The 19,120-nt window shown below is 41.1% G+C and overlaps 1 protein-coding gene across 1 annotated transcript in view; it reads left to right on the forward strand.

The window, feature by feature from the left end:
• Dync1i1 (dynein cytoplasmic 1 intermediate chain 1) overlaps window positions 1–19,120 on the forward strand; it is a 312,054-nt gene that overhangs the window by 69,319 nt on the left and 223,615 nt on the right. The window contains exon 5 of the mRNA XM_059257353.1: window positions 17,838–17,953. Within this exon, the coding sequence (XP_059113336.1) occupies window positions 17,838–17,953 (116 nt within the window). The remainder of the gene's footprint in view (window positions 1–17,837; window positions 17,954–19,120) is intronic.

Here is a 19,120-nt window from a genome sequence, read left to right on the forward strand (position 1 = left end):
TATGGCTTCTCCTGATTTTTCTATTCTCTCTGCCTCAGCTGTTCCATCACCCTGAGTGGCCTGGTTTATTCCAATAGGCATTTAGTTATTTAATTGCTCTGAGGAGGGGTTTCTTCTATGATAGTAAGAAAGGTGTAAACTGGATTTGCTGTGGGGGCCTGCCTGAGGCCCCTCTGGGAGTTTCCTGAGGACAGGGGCAAAGGATCACCTTGTCTGTCCTTTGTTGATCTACATTCATTGGTCTAATGTTTACCCTTACCACACCTTCTTCATACTCCAGAAGGGAGGGGCATTCTGTTGCTGTCCCTGGAATAACCATTCTTTCTATGAACATTCTGTTTACATTCCCTTTTCAAATGACCTTGCTTTCCACATCCAAAATATTTGACATTCCTCAAACCTTTTAAATTGATTCTCCGATCCACATATTATCATGGTCATGAGACTCAACATTAATTGTGTCCCTGATCCAATCCTCCAAGGGTGCAGATCTTGCTTTTAATGACTTGATTATTCTTTTGCATGCTGCATTCACATTCTCAAAAGCCAAAGATTTGATTATTATCTGTGTAGCTTCTGAATTCAGGACCATTCTATTTACTGCTGAAGACAGTCTTTGTAAGAAATCCATGAAGGATTCTTTCAGGCCCTTTATAACTTTTCTAATGACTCAATTTTCTTTCCTGCTTCCTCAATTCTGTCCCATGCATTCATGGCTGCCATGCAGCATAGAATTAAGATTTGGTTATCATATAAACATTGTCTTTCTACTTCAGCGTATTGGCCTTCTCCAAGAATCTGATCCTGGGAAACTTCCACACCTCTAGCTCTCCATTGACTTTCTATGGTCTCTGCTTCATCTCTGTACCACATACACCACTGCAGCTGTGCTCTGGGTTCCAGGACAGCAGTTATTAATTCTTTCCAGTCTTGAGGAATAATCCTATTATAAGTTGACCAGGAGTTTAACATTTGCTTTACAAATGGAGAATGTATGCCATAAGATACTATAGCCTCCTTAAACCTTCTTAAATATAACATTTCAACTGGAGTCCAATAGTTTGTACATGCCCTTGATCAGGGAGTTGCTGTATGGTTACCAGATAAATTAAGTTTGATTGTTTGAAAACAGGTTGTCTTTCTATATCCTTATAATCCAATTCTGAAATAATTTTACCCTTAAATTCTTCTGTCTGAGTCTGAATTTCTCTATAATTCATTTTAACCGGTTTTTCTAAAGCTTTTATCTTGGCACTTAAATTGGCTATCTTTTTAAATTGTAAAATAATGATAAGTAAACAAATAATATGCATAATTGATGTTACATACATCCCATCAACATTAATCCTCTCATGTAATTGCTCCATTTTCAGACTGCCTAATGTCTTATCAAATAAAAACCAATTACATCCACTATAAAGATATTTCCTATTTTTTAATGTGGGAAAAATTTTTCTCTTTTAAGTAGTTTTTCCCTTTAAGATATCTGATATCTTAATTGACTTACCAAGTCTGCGTAGAACAGTAGAAGTCTGAGGGAATTTCAAAACAGCTACCTAGCATCCGAGATGGGAATCCAAACAGAGAGAGACAGAGACAGAGAAAGCACCTACTATCTACCAGGAGAAGAGAAAAAAAGCTAAAAGCTAAAGTCCAGCAAGCATTCTGGCTAAAAGCTAAAATACAGCCATGTGCTCCAGCTTGAGCCAATTTGGGCCTGAGCTGCTTGTAGCACCAGCTTCTTTAAGCCTGAGCCACTTGAGTTGGCGATCTGGCCACAATTAGCTCCAACTGCATGTAAATGCTTATAGCTATGGTCAAGTGCAGCTCTGAATACATGCAGCTGGATCGCTTATATCTCTGGCCAGGCCTGGGTCCTGTAACCCCTAGCCTGTGAGGCCACCAACTGTTTTTTATTGAATTCTTGCCATGCGGGCACCAAATGTAGATGAAATTCTAAACAATCTTAGTAAATAAGAAACACAGAGCCAAACACAGAGGTAATAGCCAAAGAGATCAGAGAGCCATGACTACCTTATCTTACCACCTCACTGCCATCACTTCCCCAGAGAGAGATTCTTCCTGTGTGACTTGTGTTTTTATTGCTTTCCTGTTCTGCCTTCTCATTTGCTCTAAGCCCAGCCACATGACTTCCTTGTCACTGCCTGTCTATACAGACCTCCTGGTCTCTATGGTTGGTACTGGGATTAAAGGCTCGTGTCACTACACTTGGCTGTGTCCTTGACTACACAGAGACTCTGCCTGCCATGTGATCGGATTAAGGGTGTGTTACCACCGCCAGACTTCTGCTTATGGCTCTCTATGTGACTTCACTGTGACCTCTGATCTCCAGGCTAACTGTATTTATTAACATACAAATAAAATCACATTTCAGCACAGTTAAAATATCACCACACACTGGGGAGATGGAGATGGGCATACGGGTGCTGTCTCCTCACCTGCCCCAGCCCAATTCAGAGTAGAGTCACTGGGTCAGAAAGAGACAGAGATGTGAGGCTGTGCACAGAGAGCAATGGCTTAGCCATGTTTGAAGGAATTATTATCAAATATTTGAGAAAGATTGTCTTAGCCATGTTACAACTTCAAATATTGCACCACGACAGTTTCCCTTTCTGGCAGGTCTTATATTCAGGATACATACAAAAGTTTATGAAATGCTCCTTAGGCAACATGTTTCTTCTGGAGAAGAACAGTTTCATTTCCTCACCTTAGAGTTGGCACGAGGTTGACCCTAGTCTGTAATTTTCTCTGTGTCTTCACTTAAGAGTGGTACTGAAATGTAACTGACACAAAACACCATGCGCGAGCTATTGAAATTGATGTTTGGCACGCGTACATGCTCATCAGGCTGTCACTGTTGTCACTGAAGCAAACAGTTGTCATCCCCAAACGTGTCTTCTATCTCCATTTGATTTGATTATTTCATTTCTTTTACTCATTTTGCGTTTAATTTGCATTTGTCTGTGCTGCTTTATTAGAGTGGAAACGGGTTACTTTTATGCCTGGCTCTCTCCTCTTGACCTTTGTGCTACTGTTATCAAAAGTTTCACTTTTGTATGTGTTATAAAGTACACAATACATTTGGCCTTTTATTCAGCCACTGATCTTGGAAAGTGACTTAAGTAACAAAAATAGTGTTCATCCACACACTTATCATTTTTTCTAATGTCCTGCGTTCCTTTGTGTAGACCTGTATTTCTACCTGGTATAATCCTCCTCCTCTTCTCCTCTATGAATATTTTTTCTGGTGAACTACCTTCAAATTCACTAACAGTTTCTGTTTGATCAGGCCAACTGGTTTTCATTTCAAAATATGTCTTTTCATTCTATAGTGTATACTTGAGTCTTTTTAAAGTGTTCTATCTCTTCATTGAGATTCTTACTCTATGAGATTCATATTGCTTGCCTTGAAAGCATTGGTCCTCCACCTTTATAGCATCTTCATGACTGACATTTGAATCCTCCACTAGGTAAAACACATATTTCCATGTCACTAGTGTTGCTTTTTGTGGACTCACATTGTCCATTGGTCTGAAACGTGTATCCTTATTTCTTAATTTTCCTTAGCTCACTGGTTTCTGCATGGTAAACAAAGCATCACTTCTCCCAGTCTTCACAGACTTGCCCTGGAGATAACCTCACTATAGCACACATAGGGATCTCAGACATGTCCTTAACCTCTGTGCTCACCCAAACTGACATCTGTTTTCCTCTGTGGTTCCCAGGAGGGAACCTAGAAATCACTAAGTCCTAAGTGTACCCTGAAAATGAGAGGTAGGAGCCCACCCCTCCCATAAGCAGCTGGAAAAGCAGAATTGCTTTATGTGTATCCTTCTGTCTGTAGAAAAACATCTAGGAGCTGAGGTTTATTACCCACTAGCTCTACTCAGAGCCAAGGAAAGAATCTATGGTAAATGGCTTTATACTTATTTAAGCAGCATGAGCTTTAAAGTACTTTAGTTATCCTTTGCCACCCAAAAGAGTTGGGCAAATGTCAGTCCCCAACAGGCGAGTTAGAGACCAGTCTTTATGATAGCAAACAAAATGTTGGGTTTCTAGATGGGGACCTGGTCCTTCTAGGATGAACCTAGAGAATAGCCTTAATTGCTGGCTTCAGCTATGGAGTTGATCCAAACAAGATATATCCACACACTTATTTAAACTCCAGGGATTATGATTGCTTGTCTGTCAGCCCCAAGAACTGACAGGTTAGAGACAGACTTCCAAACAACTGAAAAAGTGATACTCATATTACACAGTTCAGTCCTTCCAGGAAGATGGAACCTTATTTTTGTCAGTAGGGTAAAGTTTGTGGTGAGGAGCCTTAGATGTGCCCCTACTTCAAAGGACAAGTACTGCTTTGCCTTGTTAGCCTTTGGATGTAAGCAAGTTAGCAGCCAGACCCTTGGGCAGCAGCTTAAAAGGTCAGATATTTGATATCCAGCCTACACCCTCCCTGGCCAAAGCAGGAATTAGTCATTATCGCCTGTCACTCTGCTGAGCTAGTGTGAAGATACAGGAAGAGATCTGAGTACTTGTTTTAAAGATGCATTTTCCCCCTCTGTGGTCCTAGGTAGCTGTACCTGCTGGACCAACTGGATTAACATGCAGAGACAGGTCATTTGGTAGCAGCCTTACAAGTGTGGCCCAAACCCTTCAGTCTTCAGAGAGAAACAGATGAGGAGGGTTGGTCTCTGATGTCAGGGATAAGTTTAGGGTGAGACTGTATCTCAACTTTTCATACTGATTTTGAAGTGGGCTTGTTTTCAGTTCTCTAGTGTATAGACTATCATATATTTTTGGGATTTTCTCCAAAGGTGTTGGTTAATGTGTTTACATGGTACCTCTGTGGGGGGAGGGGGTGGGTGGCTGATCCTCCTGTTTTACAATTGCCTAATTTTTCACTTAGGTCAGGTATGGTGTTTGTTTTAGGGTTTGGTTGGTTGGTTGGTTGGTTTGGTTTTTGCTATCAGAATTCTGAGTATTACTTTTGTGAGAGTTGGATATATTTAGACTCCTAAAATTATCAAAATGTAAAATATACATACACATTTGGAGGACTGAAGAGAAAGCTCAGTGGTTAAGAGTACTTGCTGCTTCCGCAGAGGACCCAGATTCAGTTCCCAGCACCAACACAGTGGCCCATACCCACCTGGAATTCCAGTTCCAGGGGATCTGATGTTCTCTTCTGACTTCGTGAGCTTATGAATATAGGTAGTACAGAGACAGACCTTCAGGCACACACATGCACACATATGCACAAAAACATGCACACACACACACACACACACACACACACGCATGAGCACATGCACACACACGAAGTACTTTGTTTTTTCATTTAAATCAACTCATTTCTTATAACTTTGCTCTGTTTAGACTATGAAGTTTTTATTCAATAAATACTTTTGAAAACATCTCTAGTTTGCTTGAAGACAGCTTCATCCTTCAGGCCTTACTTTTGGGCTGCTTGTTTATTTGGGAGCCTTTTGTGAATCAGGATCTTTTCCTCCTCACCCAGCGCCACTCTCCTCTCATAGACTCAGTCCATCTCCCTGAAGACTGGATGTCTAGAGGTGACACTGGCCCTTAAGCTTTATTTCAGTGGTTCTCAACCTGTGGGCTGTGACCCCTTAGAGGGTCAAGCAACCCTTTCACAGGGGTAGCATATCAGATATCCTGCATATCAGATATTTACATTATGATTCATAACAGTAGCAACATTACAGTTACAAAGTAGCAACGAAGATAACTTTACGGTTGGGGGGGGTCACCACAACACGAGGAACTGTATTAAAGGGTCACAGTGTTGGAAAGGTTGAGAACCACTGCTCTACTCAAAAGACAAAAACATGTGCAGTGCATTCTCTCCTTCAGATTGCACCAGTGAGCCCCACCTTCACCGATTCTCCTATTTTCTTCCTTGCCTGTGTGGTTTTTGGCCTACAACTTCGGATCCTCCTACCTTGGCCTCAGCTTTCCTAGTGTTAGGATTACAGCATGGGTTACCGTGCTCAGGTGTCTCCACAGTTTTTTTCTTCAGACTGGCGCTCCTGCAGCATTCAGCCAGGGTTGAGTAGCTCCTGATACTGAGACAAGATCCGTATGGTGCTCTAAACAATTTTGTAGGAATCTGGGCTTGCATTGAGTCTTAGCAGTCTGACAGGAACAGGCAGAGTGGCCAGAACTGTCACCAATCATCCTATCAGGGAGTTCTTCCCTTGATCTTGGTAGTTTCCCGATAAAGATTGTAGATGCCTGTGAATTCGAAGTGCATGATTCCTCCAGAGTCTTCCTCTTCCGCCCACACATCTACAGAATGTCAGAAGAGTTTGCTTCTGTATCACAGCCTGGAAATGCCCTGGGGACTGCAGACTGGGACAGTTGTGGGGCTCCTCTTGTTCGTTTTCCCTCTTTCATGCGTGCATCACTGTTATTTTTTTGTCATAAGATTTACTTTTATTCAAGCAGCTACTTTCTGTTATTTCAGCTAGAACGGTATATCTGGTCCCCATGATTCCATTGTGGACCAAAGCAGAAATGTTTGCCACTGATTCTAGATTTGCATGGTAACTATGAGATCCATAAACCAACTAGAAACAGAGAGAAATCTTGGAGATGATATGGAAAGAAAAAACCACCAAGAAACTTACAAATAAAGTGAGAAAATAAGAAAAGCTTAGCCTGTTTGTTTTAATTAAGCCAATACTTGCTGATGTAATAAAATACTTTTCTTTTTTAGACTACTATAATAGAATACACAAATTAAAAATGCTAGGAGAAGTAAAATGACAGGACATACGGAACAAATAAAGTTTCCTAGTGGGAGTAAAACTGATAGGCAAGGAAACAAGTAAGTCAATTGGCTAAGCTGGGATTGATTGGGACGTTTGAAGAGAGATTACATTGCACATGTTGTTTTTAGCAAAGACTTAAGAGCCAGTGTCCCCACTAGATGTCCAGTGTTCAGGGAGATGAATGAAGTCTACAGAAAAGGAGTAAGGCTGGGTAGGGAGGAAAGGATTCTAAATCATAAGCAGATAAAAATCGACTCCAAATTGTTAAACCTACCTCCACTAAAGCCTCAGGCTTGGGTGTTCTCTGTGTTCATTAGTACATCAGACCGTGGGTCCAGCTGCTTGACTGTTTATAAGAAAAGGCAGAGCTGGGAAAAGGGTCTCAGTGGGAATGTGGTTGCCCTTCCTTAAGGAGGAACTAAGAATTTCTTCCTTTGATTTAAAAAAGGAACTATCATTTGATCTACATACCATGTTACCATCAACTTTTTATTCTTTGTGGTGCTTGGTGTCACACTCAGACCCTCACATTCAATGGGCTTCATTCCTGCTAGGCAAGTGTCCTACCACAGAGCTGTATCCCCAGCCCTGTCACATGGTCTTCTGTATTCTGCTTAGATCTCTTTGATTTGAAATCATTTTCAATGTTTCCTATGTGACCATAGCTCGTGTTTTCTTGAGCATCATGTAGGTTGAGCTCCCGAGTAAGCTGACAATGTTTGTGACTTCAATAACAATTACACTTTCTACAAAAAAAAAAAAAATGAAATACACACACAGCATCCTGAAACACACATGCAAGAATATCAAAACATACTGGGAAAATACACTCCAGAGTTGAAATGTATAGGTGAATATTGATTCATCACAAAGTTTCATAATTGTAATGGCTCTGATCAAAACTTTGTTGCAACAGAGGGAGGAAGCACTTTCCTTGCCTCTTGTAACGGTCATTATTTGTTCCCAAACATTTCTTAGGAAGCTGACACATTTGCCAGCCTTTACTTTATGCCTTGAAAATGTTCAGCAAGCTAGTCTAAGATATTTTTTGTTCTTCAGTAGCAGCTCCATTTTCAAAAAGGCAGTGTTCCCGCTGCCTTCAGTTTCAAGAAAATGAAATCCATTTGGGGAAGGAAGTGCACTCTGAGAAATTCATTGGCATACTTCGAAGGTTCTAATTACACAGCTTAACGTTACAAAGTGTATGGAACTTACTCAAAGTCATCAAGGAAGTAAAAGGTCATTCCTAAAAATACTTCATGTCATATCTACAACAACATTGGAAGGAATACAACTCAGTACCATCTGTCCTTTTGTTTTGCATTTCCCACGTCTTATACTTGGGGGCGGAGCCTCCACCAGGGTGGGTGGGATGATTTTAACTCTTGTCCATCTCAGAAGTCTTACGAAGTTTGCTTGTGTTGCGAAATCTAAAGCAAAGCCTTGGGCTGCAGCCATTGACTAAGCCAGTGTTGACATTTGCTACTTTTCAGGGAAAAAGTGGGTCAGCTGCCATACTAATCTCTCTGCACAGCTAGAAGCAGATCCTGTGGAGATGCAATAAATGCTTCCTAAAATGATTTTAATGCAAATACGAAGGATGAAAAGTCATCTTTGAATTAATGTGGAAAGGCCAACTCTCATGCTGCTTCTCTTGGAGGAAAATATCCACCACTCTGAGCACAGACGGTGCTTGTGTGTGTGGCAAGACAACCACAAAGCCAGCTACTTTCTTGATGTTATGCTCCATCCTCACTGTTCCCCTCTCCCAGTGGAGTATCCGATCCCCATCTTAGAAACCTGTCCATCAGATGTCACAGGTTGTTACCCACTGACACCAGAGCACAGTATTTTGAAAACAATTGATTCTTTGTCATTTGAAAATAATATCTTAATTAATTTTGAGTATTTCATACAATGTATTTTGATCACATTCACCCCCCCAACTTCTCCCAGATCCACCCTTCCCTCTCTACCCATTCAACTTTGTGTCTTCGTTGTTGTTGTTCTTAACCCATTAAGTCCAATTTGGGCTACTGAAGGAGAGAGGTAATCATCTGATTCAGCTGTGAATCCTATGAGCTACAATCGTGATCAGCCTTGAAAGATATATCTACTGGTGCAACAGTGGTATTAACATTACGTAGTAACCAACCACCTTCTGATTAGACTCAAGGCCCACACCACAAGACAGAACCCATACCTGGTCTTGCCATCCTTGTTATGTTTTTAAACCTTTTGTGTTACGTGAACTCCTCAAATTCTTTTTCTATGGTTGCAGCATCTCAGGTGACCTTCTGTTGGTGGCTGTCATTGGCCACATTTTCAGCCTTGTCTTCTTTGAGCTCCATCCTTACACTTAGGAACTTATTCTCTATGAACTCCCGTGTCTCCCAATTATATCATTCATTTCTCTTTTTGCAGAACATGAAGCCTTGAAATGTCACCTGCCCATTTCTTCCCTTCACCCTCCATGTGACGTTAGCTAAAGTAGCCCTCCATTGTTTTCCAGAGTCCCATTCTCATCATTCTGAACAAGTCTCCAGCCGTCGTGAGACACGGACCACAAACGCAGCCACCAGACCTCTGGCTCTCCCTTTGCCTCAACGCTCTGCTGAATTCCCTGTTCAGTTCTCGAACTTGTCCTTCCTCTTTGCTGCAAACTTTCTCTTTATTCCTCTTTCTCCACATTCAGCTTCTAAGATACAGTCACTTCCCTCACCTGACATCTGGCTCCTGATTTTATTTTTCCTATATTTGTTACGTTAATATGGTTTAAAATTGCTTCGCAGCTGTGAATTTCTTAGTAACTTCCAGTAACTGTTCAGTGTCTATACAAAGTCCAAGTTCTTTAGTGTCTAATAATCTAGCCTCAATATGCCTGTCTAGATTCACCTTAATGTCGTTGCTCCCAATTCAAAACTTCTACAAAATTACACTTTCTGCTACAAAATATAAATTCAGTTCTCAGATCTTTGTGTATTCAGAACAAGCTGCCTAGAACATGGACCCTTCCTTCTTACTTGAGTTTATCATTTGGAATCTACACCAGGTCTTCCACTCTCAATGAAACAAATCCCATTTGTCCAAGCACATAGTAATCTGCCCACCACACTGTCTTCTCCCACTTAGGTGACTCAGTCATGTTAGCTTTTCATTTTTTCCATTTTCAGCCTGGAGTTCTTTTTTGCTGTTTGATGCATATTTCTGGCTCTTCTTTCTCATTGTGTTGTAAGGATCTGGCACAGTGCCTTGCTCAAACATGGTTTATGGTTGTGACGCTGATAAAAGCAGTTGCTTGCCACTCCTTCAGGATGCTACTCCACCCTGTGAAATGTTTGCCAAGGAAGAAAATGTTCGCATTATCAACCTGACTCTGAGGGTTTACCTATTAAAAACACTTGACGAGGAAGATAACTAGAAAAATCTCCGGCAGCATCCATCTTCAGCTGTCAATCAGACACACATACGTGTGACGAAGCAAGAAAAATCAGTGAATTACAGTTGAACATGGGCCTGATGCAGACATTCTTTTTATGCTCTGACCTTGGCCTACTTTGGTATCTGGCCAAATGACTCCTTTTCCCTGAGAAGATTTGTTCCTGGTTTTATCTCTTTGTCTTTCAGGCTTTTTCTTGCTCCAGAAATGCCCTGTTACTGCAGTGATGTCCTTGGGTTTCCAGAACTGTGAATGTCATACACTGGCCTCTGACCCTTCACCCACACATCTTCCCAGGGAGCCACCTGATTGGTGTACCATCAGCTGCTGAGTCCTCTGAAACTCTCATTCGACACCCCTTTTGAGGGTCTTTGTGTTTATAAAATTTAGAAAGTTTCTAGGATCAAGTTTAATTCTGACTTTTCAGAATTAACATTTCATAAATGCTGACATTAGGAAAGGATCCTTTGAATGTCAGGCTGGCTGCACACTGGAACCTACCATGCCATATCAGTGATGTCTTAGGAACAGCTCAGCTTCTACCTTTCTATGCTCAAGTCCTCAGAGACCCTGAAAGAAATGCTAACAAAACATGAAAGAGTGATAGCTCGATATCTATAAGGAAAGGAGTCTGGGCCCCTAACTCATACCATATACAAAAACTAACACATATAGATCAAGTGCCTAGGTGTGAGCACTCAAACTAGAAAACACAGGAGAAGCTGGGTGGAAATCATCAGAGCTTTGGAGTGAGCCATGATACTTGAGGCATACAACCAAAGGACAAGGAAAAAAATTAAAATATACATTTAGTTGAATTAAAATGGAAAATGTTTGCACTTCAAAAGACACTATCAAAAACATGAAAAACAACTCACAGAACAAGAGAAAATATTTAGAAATCATACACACACACACACACACACACACACACACACATAAATAAATATATATATATATGCTTAGGATCTAATGCCCTGTATACGTATTTTTTTATAATTCAACAACAACAACAAAAAATAACTGAATTTTTTTCACAGATGTTAAAAAGACTTACAAGCACCTGTAAAAGATGGTGGACATCATCAGCCACTGTGAGGTAACACTTCCCACTCACTAGGGTGGCATGGTAGAAAAAGAAATAATAAGAGTTTAGGAGTACATAGAGCTGCCATGTACTGCTAAGGAGAATGAGTACATCAGGACACTTTGAAAACCAGGCAGCTACTCAAAGGCAAAACAGAATCTCCACATAACCCATTCCTAAGTACCTTCCTATGGGAATTGAACCCATATACCCACACAAGAACTTGTATGTTCAAAGAAGTATTATTCTTGTGTGCTTGTGTGTGTACATATACTTCAAAATTACACCATTTCCCCCTTCCCTTTCCTCCCTCCAATGCCTCTGATGCTCCTCCCCTTTCTTCCTCTTGAAATCATAGCCTCTTTTTCTTTCATTGTTGTTTTACACACACACACACACACACACACACACACACACACACACACACACCATGCACACACACTCTTAAATATATGTAAATACAACCTGCTCAGTCCTTTTGGTATTACTTGTATGTATGACTTCAGCCCGACCACTTGGGAGTGGATAACCAATCAGGAATCTCATCCTTGGGGAATACTGCTTCTCCACTCTCAACATTCCTTAGTTGGCTGTAGCTCTTGGTCTGTAAGTAGAGTCCTGTGAGATTTCTCCCTGTCCCCATTTGTGTGTCCATTGGTGTTGTCATTGTTCGGGTCTTGTTTAGGTAGTCATGTTGTTGAGGGTGTAGCTTCCTGTCATTTCTAAGAGATACATTCTCATAGCAGATTTCCTGGTCCTTTTGCTTATATCATCTTCTCACTCCCTCTTCTGAGACGTTCATTAAACCTTAGACACAGGAGTTGTGTCGTGGATGTATCAGTTCGGGCTAAACATCCCACAATCTACAACGACTACCTCTCTGCTGTTTGACAGTTGTGTGGTTTTTGTAATGATCTTCTGTTACAAAAAGAAGTCTATTTGATGGGTGGTGAGAGCTGCACTTATCTATGAGAATAAGGATAAATATTTAGAATGCAGTTAGGATAGTCAGCATTATTGTTAACATCAAGGCATGGAACAATTCAAATACTACCCACTGGTGGATGGATTAAAAACAATACGTGTCCGTATAATAGTATATTAATCATGAAACAAATAATATACTAATTCATGCTATGCCAATAAACCTTGAAAACACAGCTGAATGGGGACCCTGGTTCATGGAAGTAATTTTCTTCTTGAGATCTAGCTAATGACAGAACAGTACCCAGGCAGATAGTATCATGCTCACAGACACTTTATTGTTTTTTTACTCTGAGTGGTACCAAACAGCCTTCTCAAGCTGGAAGAAGCATCAGTCCTCATTTTCAACTTTATGCAGTGTTTTTGTTTTTTTGTTGTTGTTTGTTTGTTTGTTTGTTTTTTGTTTTGTTTTTTGCTGAGCCAGTGTCCTCACAGTGTTAGGAAGGACAGGAGAGGAGGACCTTTCAGGACGACTTAAAGGGATGGAGAGGAGCCAAGCCCCAGTCCCATCCCTGTGGAGATGTGACCCCTGTGTCACTTTAGGAAGTTTCAAGTCAGTTTGTGAGAGGTCCATGGCTCCATTACCCAGTGTTCCAGTGTGACTTACTGACACTTTCAGCTTTCAATTAGAATACATTCCAGCCATTTGCTCATAGTCTGTTCACTGAGATTGACTTAACCATGGTTCATCTTCTCACACTCTCATTCATCTTTTCCCCTGCCCTGCCTCCTAGGGCTTCATAAGCTTCATTCAGAACTTTCTTCACTTTTCAGTGGCACTGAGCTGTGTGCTCTGGAATTTGGCTACTGATTGGGGAAGTCATAAGGATCTGCGCAGACACTGAAGTCTATCTCTTTCCATTCTGATATTACTAGGCCAGTGAAATACCACCTTTAGTGGCCATTGGAATTCCCAGGGCCGAGGAGTTGAACCCTTGGATAGGCTTCCAAATCACAGATGACAGCTCCTCACCTCACAGATTTTAGTGCTATGGATTTTGAAGTGGGAAATATGACTTTGCATTCTCCTCGAAAAATGCTTCCTGAGCAGCTGATCTGGAAAACCAGGCACAGGACTTCACCCATTTGTAGTCCTCTGTGTTTATGAAACACAGCAACAATTAATCCATATAGATGAGGCTTTACTGTGCTTTCCAGGGGATGTTGAATTACAATATATATATATATATATGGTTATATAAAGCCCTATATCAATTTAGTTTAGTAATTTAAAATTTTAATTAAAACCTCTTACTTTTAAAAATGAATTTCCAAGGCCAAAATGCATGTGGTGATTTAATAACAATGCAAACATCCAGAGCGTGGTCCATTTAAATTTCAGCTTCTATTTTCACATTTGTTCTGCATTTCCCTGGTCTCATCTCTGCCTTCTGTCTTCAAGCATTTAATTTATGGCTATTCTGTGTCTGGCTCCTAAGCAAGCCCCACAGAGCAAAGATGGGTGGAGAAGACACAAATAAGTAAGTTCCCCCATCGAGTCAGAGTCGATGGGTGTAAAAATAAGGGCTTGCACCAGGGACAAAAGCAAACATGACTGTGTGCTTGGACTGTAGGGAGCATGCTCTGGTGGAGAGCAGCAAAGATGTTCTAGGAGAAGACTGGGAGCCAGTATGGCTTAACCGAAAGGAAAAGCAATTATAATAGCATTAATGTGACAGTGGTTTATCCATTTATTTGTTAAAAAGTTTCCCTTTGAACTGAAGAACCTTGTTCATCAAGCTTTTAACAAAAACAGGGAGCCAGATACTTAATGTTTATATTTTAAAGCAAAGCACACTATATGCTTTGTCTAATGGGCATACTAATAAAATAATTTTGTCACCTGATAGAGTTGTAGAAATATTTTGGGCAAAGTTAATATTAAAAAACTGTGTAAACCTATGTGCTCTGGACCAAACAAAATAAGGACTGCTGGCTGATGAGACCAACAGGGATGAGACTCCATTGTAGACACAGCTAAAAGGAAGGGCTTTGCTATGAGAGGGCGCCACCTTCTGGCCAGCCTTTCTGGACCCACTAGTGCCAGGATCTACTACGTGGTTCTTACCTCAGAAACAGGGTCTTTCTGTAGAACCCTAGAAATCCAGGCGAGGCCCCTTCTTGGGAGTCCTATCTCACACTCATAAAATGAGCAAATATGCTTGGACTAAGACTGTGTTAGGTTGTGAAAAACGTGTTGCAATGGATGTGTGGCCATCAGCATTAGACAAGGTCAATGTGGCACACTTTTCAAGTACGTGGCCCTTTGTTTTACTGTCCAGAAGAGCTGAGGCCTGCCGCGTACAAGCCTGGAGCAAATTTAGTGGCATCACTGACCCCCAATTCTTCATCTGTAAAACAAGAATAACAATATGAAATTTTATCCAGGACAAAATATGAAAAAATAATGTAGTATAAATACATGATTGTCAAAACAACAGCAAGATAGCCACAAAGAACAAGTTATTTAATATAAATGTAGTTTAATCAATCCAGGGACTGTAGGGAGCTACATAATCTACCCAAAATATCTTGAGAAGTATTATAAGAGTTGCTTTACACTTTTCAGTCCTTTGGGACGGGTCTACCCTCTGGATGAAGGACCACCATTTGCCAAGATGTCAACTGATCAGTGCCCTGGGAGATCAACGTGATGACAGCTCAGCTTTTATTTGCTTAGGGTGGCTTGGGTTGAGCTAGGGCCCTGATCTCCCAAACATAACATCACCGAAAGACTGCTTGAAACTTTTCAATAATTATTAAAACAAGAAAATATTTTGTTTGAGTTAGATAAACTCATTTATTCAAGCTAAGTTTCGAAAACTTGGAAATTTCATAGTGATATTTTTAATTGATGCAAAAGCAAATGGAGCAGCCAAACCCCATACCATGGTACTCCTACCAAAGTAAATGAATAAATAAATATAAATAAAAATAGGAGTGCAGTTCTTAAATTTTATTGCCAGAGATAATCAACCCCATGGACTTAAAAAAAATCTTAAATTTAGAATATTCATGAATCTGCCTCTTCTGAAGTTTTATAAATTAAACACTATCATAATCAGTCAAAAAGATACACTAAAAGCCAAGTTGCCTGAGCCAAGAACTTCACGATATGCTAAGTCCTAACTACAGTTTTTACAAGCTCTAACCTCATTTAACCTCAAAGCTCAAAGATGGGTCCAGAGTTCACATCATGGGGCTTGAAAGGGCTTGTTATTTATCTTACCCTATTGTTTGATTGAGTTGGTAAGTGACAAGGGGGGATGTGAACCTGTTTCCCATGGAGTTTCTCAAGCTATATTGCCTGAGTGGTTTGAACAGATCATAATGGATTATCGAATTATGTACTAGCTTTCGCATGCCTATGGCCTGTTTCTCAATGTCCAACAAGATAGGCCTAAAGTACACATTCTGTTAGCAAGATGCCCAGAACACTGCTTGCAAGTATAGTGGTCACTTCATGGTTCCTGGAGATCCCTGGGCCTCATACACATTGGTGGAAGGTTAGAACCTAGGTGATCTCTGTATAATTCCTAGACCTTGTGATAACAACTGCCCTAGTGAACCTCAGGAAGATGAGTTGGGTGAATGAACAGGACAGAGGGTTTTGCTGCAAGCAGACCTGGTGTGTCCATTCACATTTTCCTCCTCATTTGTATCAAGGAGAAGCACTTGAGGACGGAAAATGTTCATCTCAGACCCAAGAAGGTTTTAAAATAATACCTTAAGTTTCTTTCAGATTCTAAGCCTTTTACCTAATTTGATAATTTTTTTGCTAGTAAATCAAATTCACTGTAAGGAGGTATGTCGGACTGGAGTTGGGGGACGAGCCAGGGCCTTTGGTGCATTCTTCTCATTCAGAGCTCCAAGTTTTGGGACCAGGCGGATCAGGCCTGTGTGTAGCAGGGGCTGTGGTTGGGTTTACTGTGTTGATTGCAGATATATCCAACCAGGCTTGCTCTCTACAGCAGTATTTGTCTATCTGTTTGCTTATATCTGCTGTGAGTCCATGCTAACCATTTTAGAAACTTAAAGAAATTTTGTTTCCTATGGAATGTTTGGGAAATGTCCACGGAAGTTCTTGGCCTTGGTGTACACTCTCTGTCATACTTTCAATACTAGTAGTAATTTAAAAAAAAAGAAAGAAATGAAGCCATGACCTTTACGTGTAGTGACGGAGCACCATAACAAACGTGAGTGTGTTCTTATTGAGAGGAGTGTGGAACTTTGACTAAAGGATGATTATGCCTTTCTCTTCTTTTTCTTCCCTCACATGTGTATCCAACTGAAAATTTTGAAGTATTCTAGAACATGTCCAATGCCACTGCTAACTCTGTATCCTAAAAATAAAGTTCAAGAAACCATTCTAAGATGCATACATCTGAAAGTTGTGTATGTGCATATACATAAAATATGTGTGGTTTATGCCTCGAGTGTACATGGTACCTATGCACTACCAGGAAGTCTCACAACAGGAGGCACCATTTTCTTTTCTCCAAGATGAGGAAGCTGAAACATGGAGGGCTGAGTGGCTGTGCAAGCTACACACACAGATAGTGAGTTCAGGGCTGCTTTCCCATGGGCAATGATGTCTCCATAGGTGGCTATTTTCTGGATACTTGGGAGGACCAGATATTTGGAGTGACTCACACTCACCATTAAGAACCTTAGTTAGGAATTTGGCTTAGCGGAAGCATTGGATGAGGACTGGGGTCAATAATAGCATATGCATTCCTGGGGTCTATACTATTTTAACCCTGGTTGCACCAGTTGTAAATTGTAGGCATTTGGAGCACTGGAGCTGATTTTTTTCTTATATAATGTAGAGAAGATGACATCCCACACTTCACAGAGATGTCATGAAGACAGATGACATAATGGGTGTAGAGACATCTGGAAACATTTGAAATATTGTATAAATATTCAAAAATGATGACTCGCGTGGTCACAGTTGGTTTGGGGTTACTAAACTGAGAGTCTATTTGTCTGAGCCCATTGTTCTTTTCATTCATTTCTGCTATCTTAGTGTGCCGTGTAAACACATTCATTCACACATTGATCATTCTACTTCTGGGTAAATGAGACCTGGCATACTCTGCCTTGGAATAGGATTCTTGCTGTTGCAGCTGCTGCTTTAATAAACAGTGTGTTGCTCCACCATGGAATCCACTTCCCTCTTATTCAAACTTGAAAATTCTCCCACCCCATGAAGCTAGAATCTACATTGCAAACAAAAGCTCCCTATAAGTCTGCTACCCAAGCATAATCAGAGATGCTCAGAGTGGAAGCCTCACCTGAGCTGGAGTAGGACTTCACTTTACAGATAGGAAAGTAGAGAGCCATCGTGAGAAACTGATGTGACATCACCCATCCAGTTAGGGCCATGAGCCTGACACCGTCCTGAGAAGCTGAGGGAATCTGGGTTTATTTTTGTGTTTTCGGAGTTGATGGGTCTTTTGAAATAAACACATCACCTTCCTAAGTGTTTGTCCTTTGCTGCTTACAGAAGAAGACTGCACAAGCTGGGTGTATCCAAGGTCACCCAGGTGGATTTCCTGCCCAGGGAAGTAGTGTCCTACTCCAAGGAGACACAGACTCCTCTTGCGACTCATCAGTCTGAAGGTAAAAGCTGGCTTTTGTTTTCTTTGTGCGCTATGTCTGCAGAAATTGTCAACATCTTTTGTGTTGACTTCATATCCCAGGGGTCATCATAGGATGTAAACAGAGTGACACCCAGAAAGCCACAGATGCCCTTTTTCTTTGATTTTGGAGGTTCTGCAGAGAAAATCCTTGGCTATTCCTCTAAGAGATCCATGAACTTTTAAGTGGATGACCTTTGTGTCAAGTTTCTGTGCTCATCAAAGTAGTGAATAGATGTTTTCACAAATGGTGTTAATAAGACTATATACATTAAGATTCACCATTCGGACACCAAACCAGTCTCAAAATCTTTGACCTACAGTTTGTCCTGCCTGCAGAGTATTCTAGGACAAGCTCCTAGCAGAATTGTCATTAAAGAGACCAAAGAGACTTCATCTAGCAACTGATGGAGTAAATGCAGGATCCCACAGCCACATATTAGGCAGAGCTCCGGGAGTCCTGTGGAGGAGGGAGAGGAAGAACTGGAGGAACCAGAGGGGTCAGGGACACCACAGGAACATGGACCACAGAAACAATTGACAGGACTCATAGGGGTTCCCAGATATCAGGGAGCCTGTGGGGGTCTGACCTAGGTCCTCTGCATCTATGTTATGGTGGGGGATGGAGTAGCTCGGTGTTCTTGTGGGATTCCTGACAGTGGAAGCGGGGTTTGTCTCTGACTCTTGCCTGTTCCTGAGACCTTTTCCTCCTACTGGGTTTTTGGTCCAGCCTTGATGTGATGGTCTATTTCTGGTCTTATTATAGTATATTATTCTGTGTTTGGTGGATGTCCCTGGGAAGCCTGCTCTTTTCTGAGGGGAGGTGGAGAGGGGTGAATCTGGGAGAGCGAGGAGGTAGTGGGGAGAGACTGGGTGAAGGAGAGGGAGAGGAAACTGTTGTTGGGATGTAATACATAAAGGAAGAATAAAAATGTGTGGTTACTAAAAGAAGGAGTTAACTCTGTTAACTCTGAAGCACACATGTCTTAGTTAGGGTTTCTATTGCCGCAATAAAACACCATGCCAAAAAAAAAAAAAAAAAAAAAAAAAAGAAAGAAAGATTCACCATTCGGGGATGGAGAGATGGCTCAGAAGTTAAGAGTGCATCCTGCTCTTGCACAGAACAAGCACCCAGGTCTGATGGCTCACA

Source organism: Peromyscus eremicus, chromosome 3, assembly GCF_949786415.1.
Source record: "Peromyscus eremicus chromosome 3, PerEre_H2_v1, whole genome shotgun sequence".
Lineage (NCBI taxonomy): Eukaryota > Metazoa > Chordata > Mammalia > Rodentia > Cricetidae > Peromyscus > Peromyscus eremicus.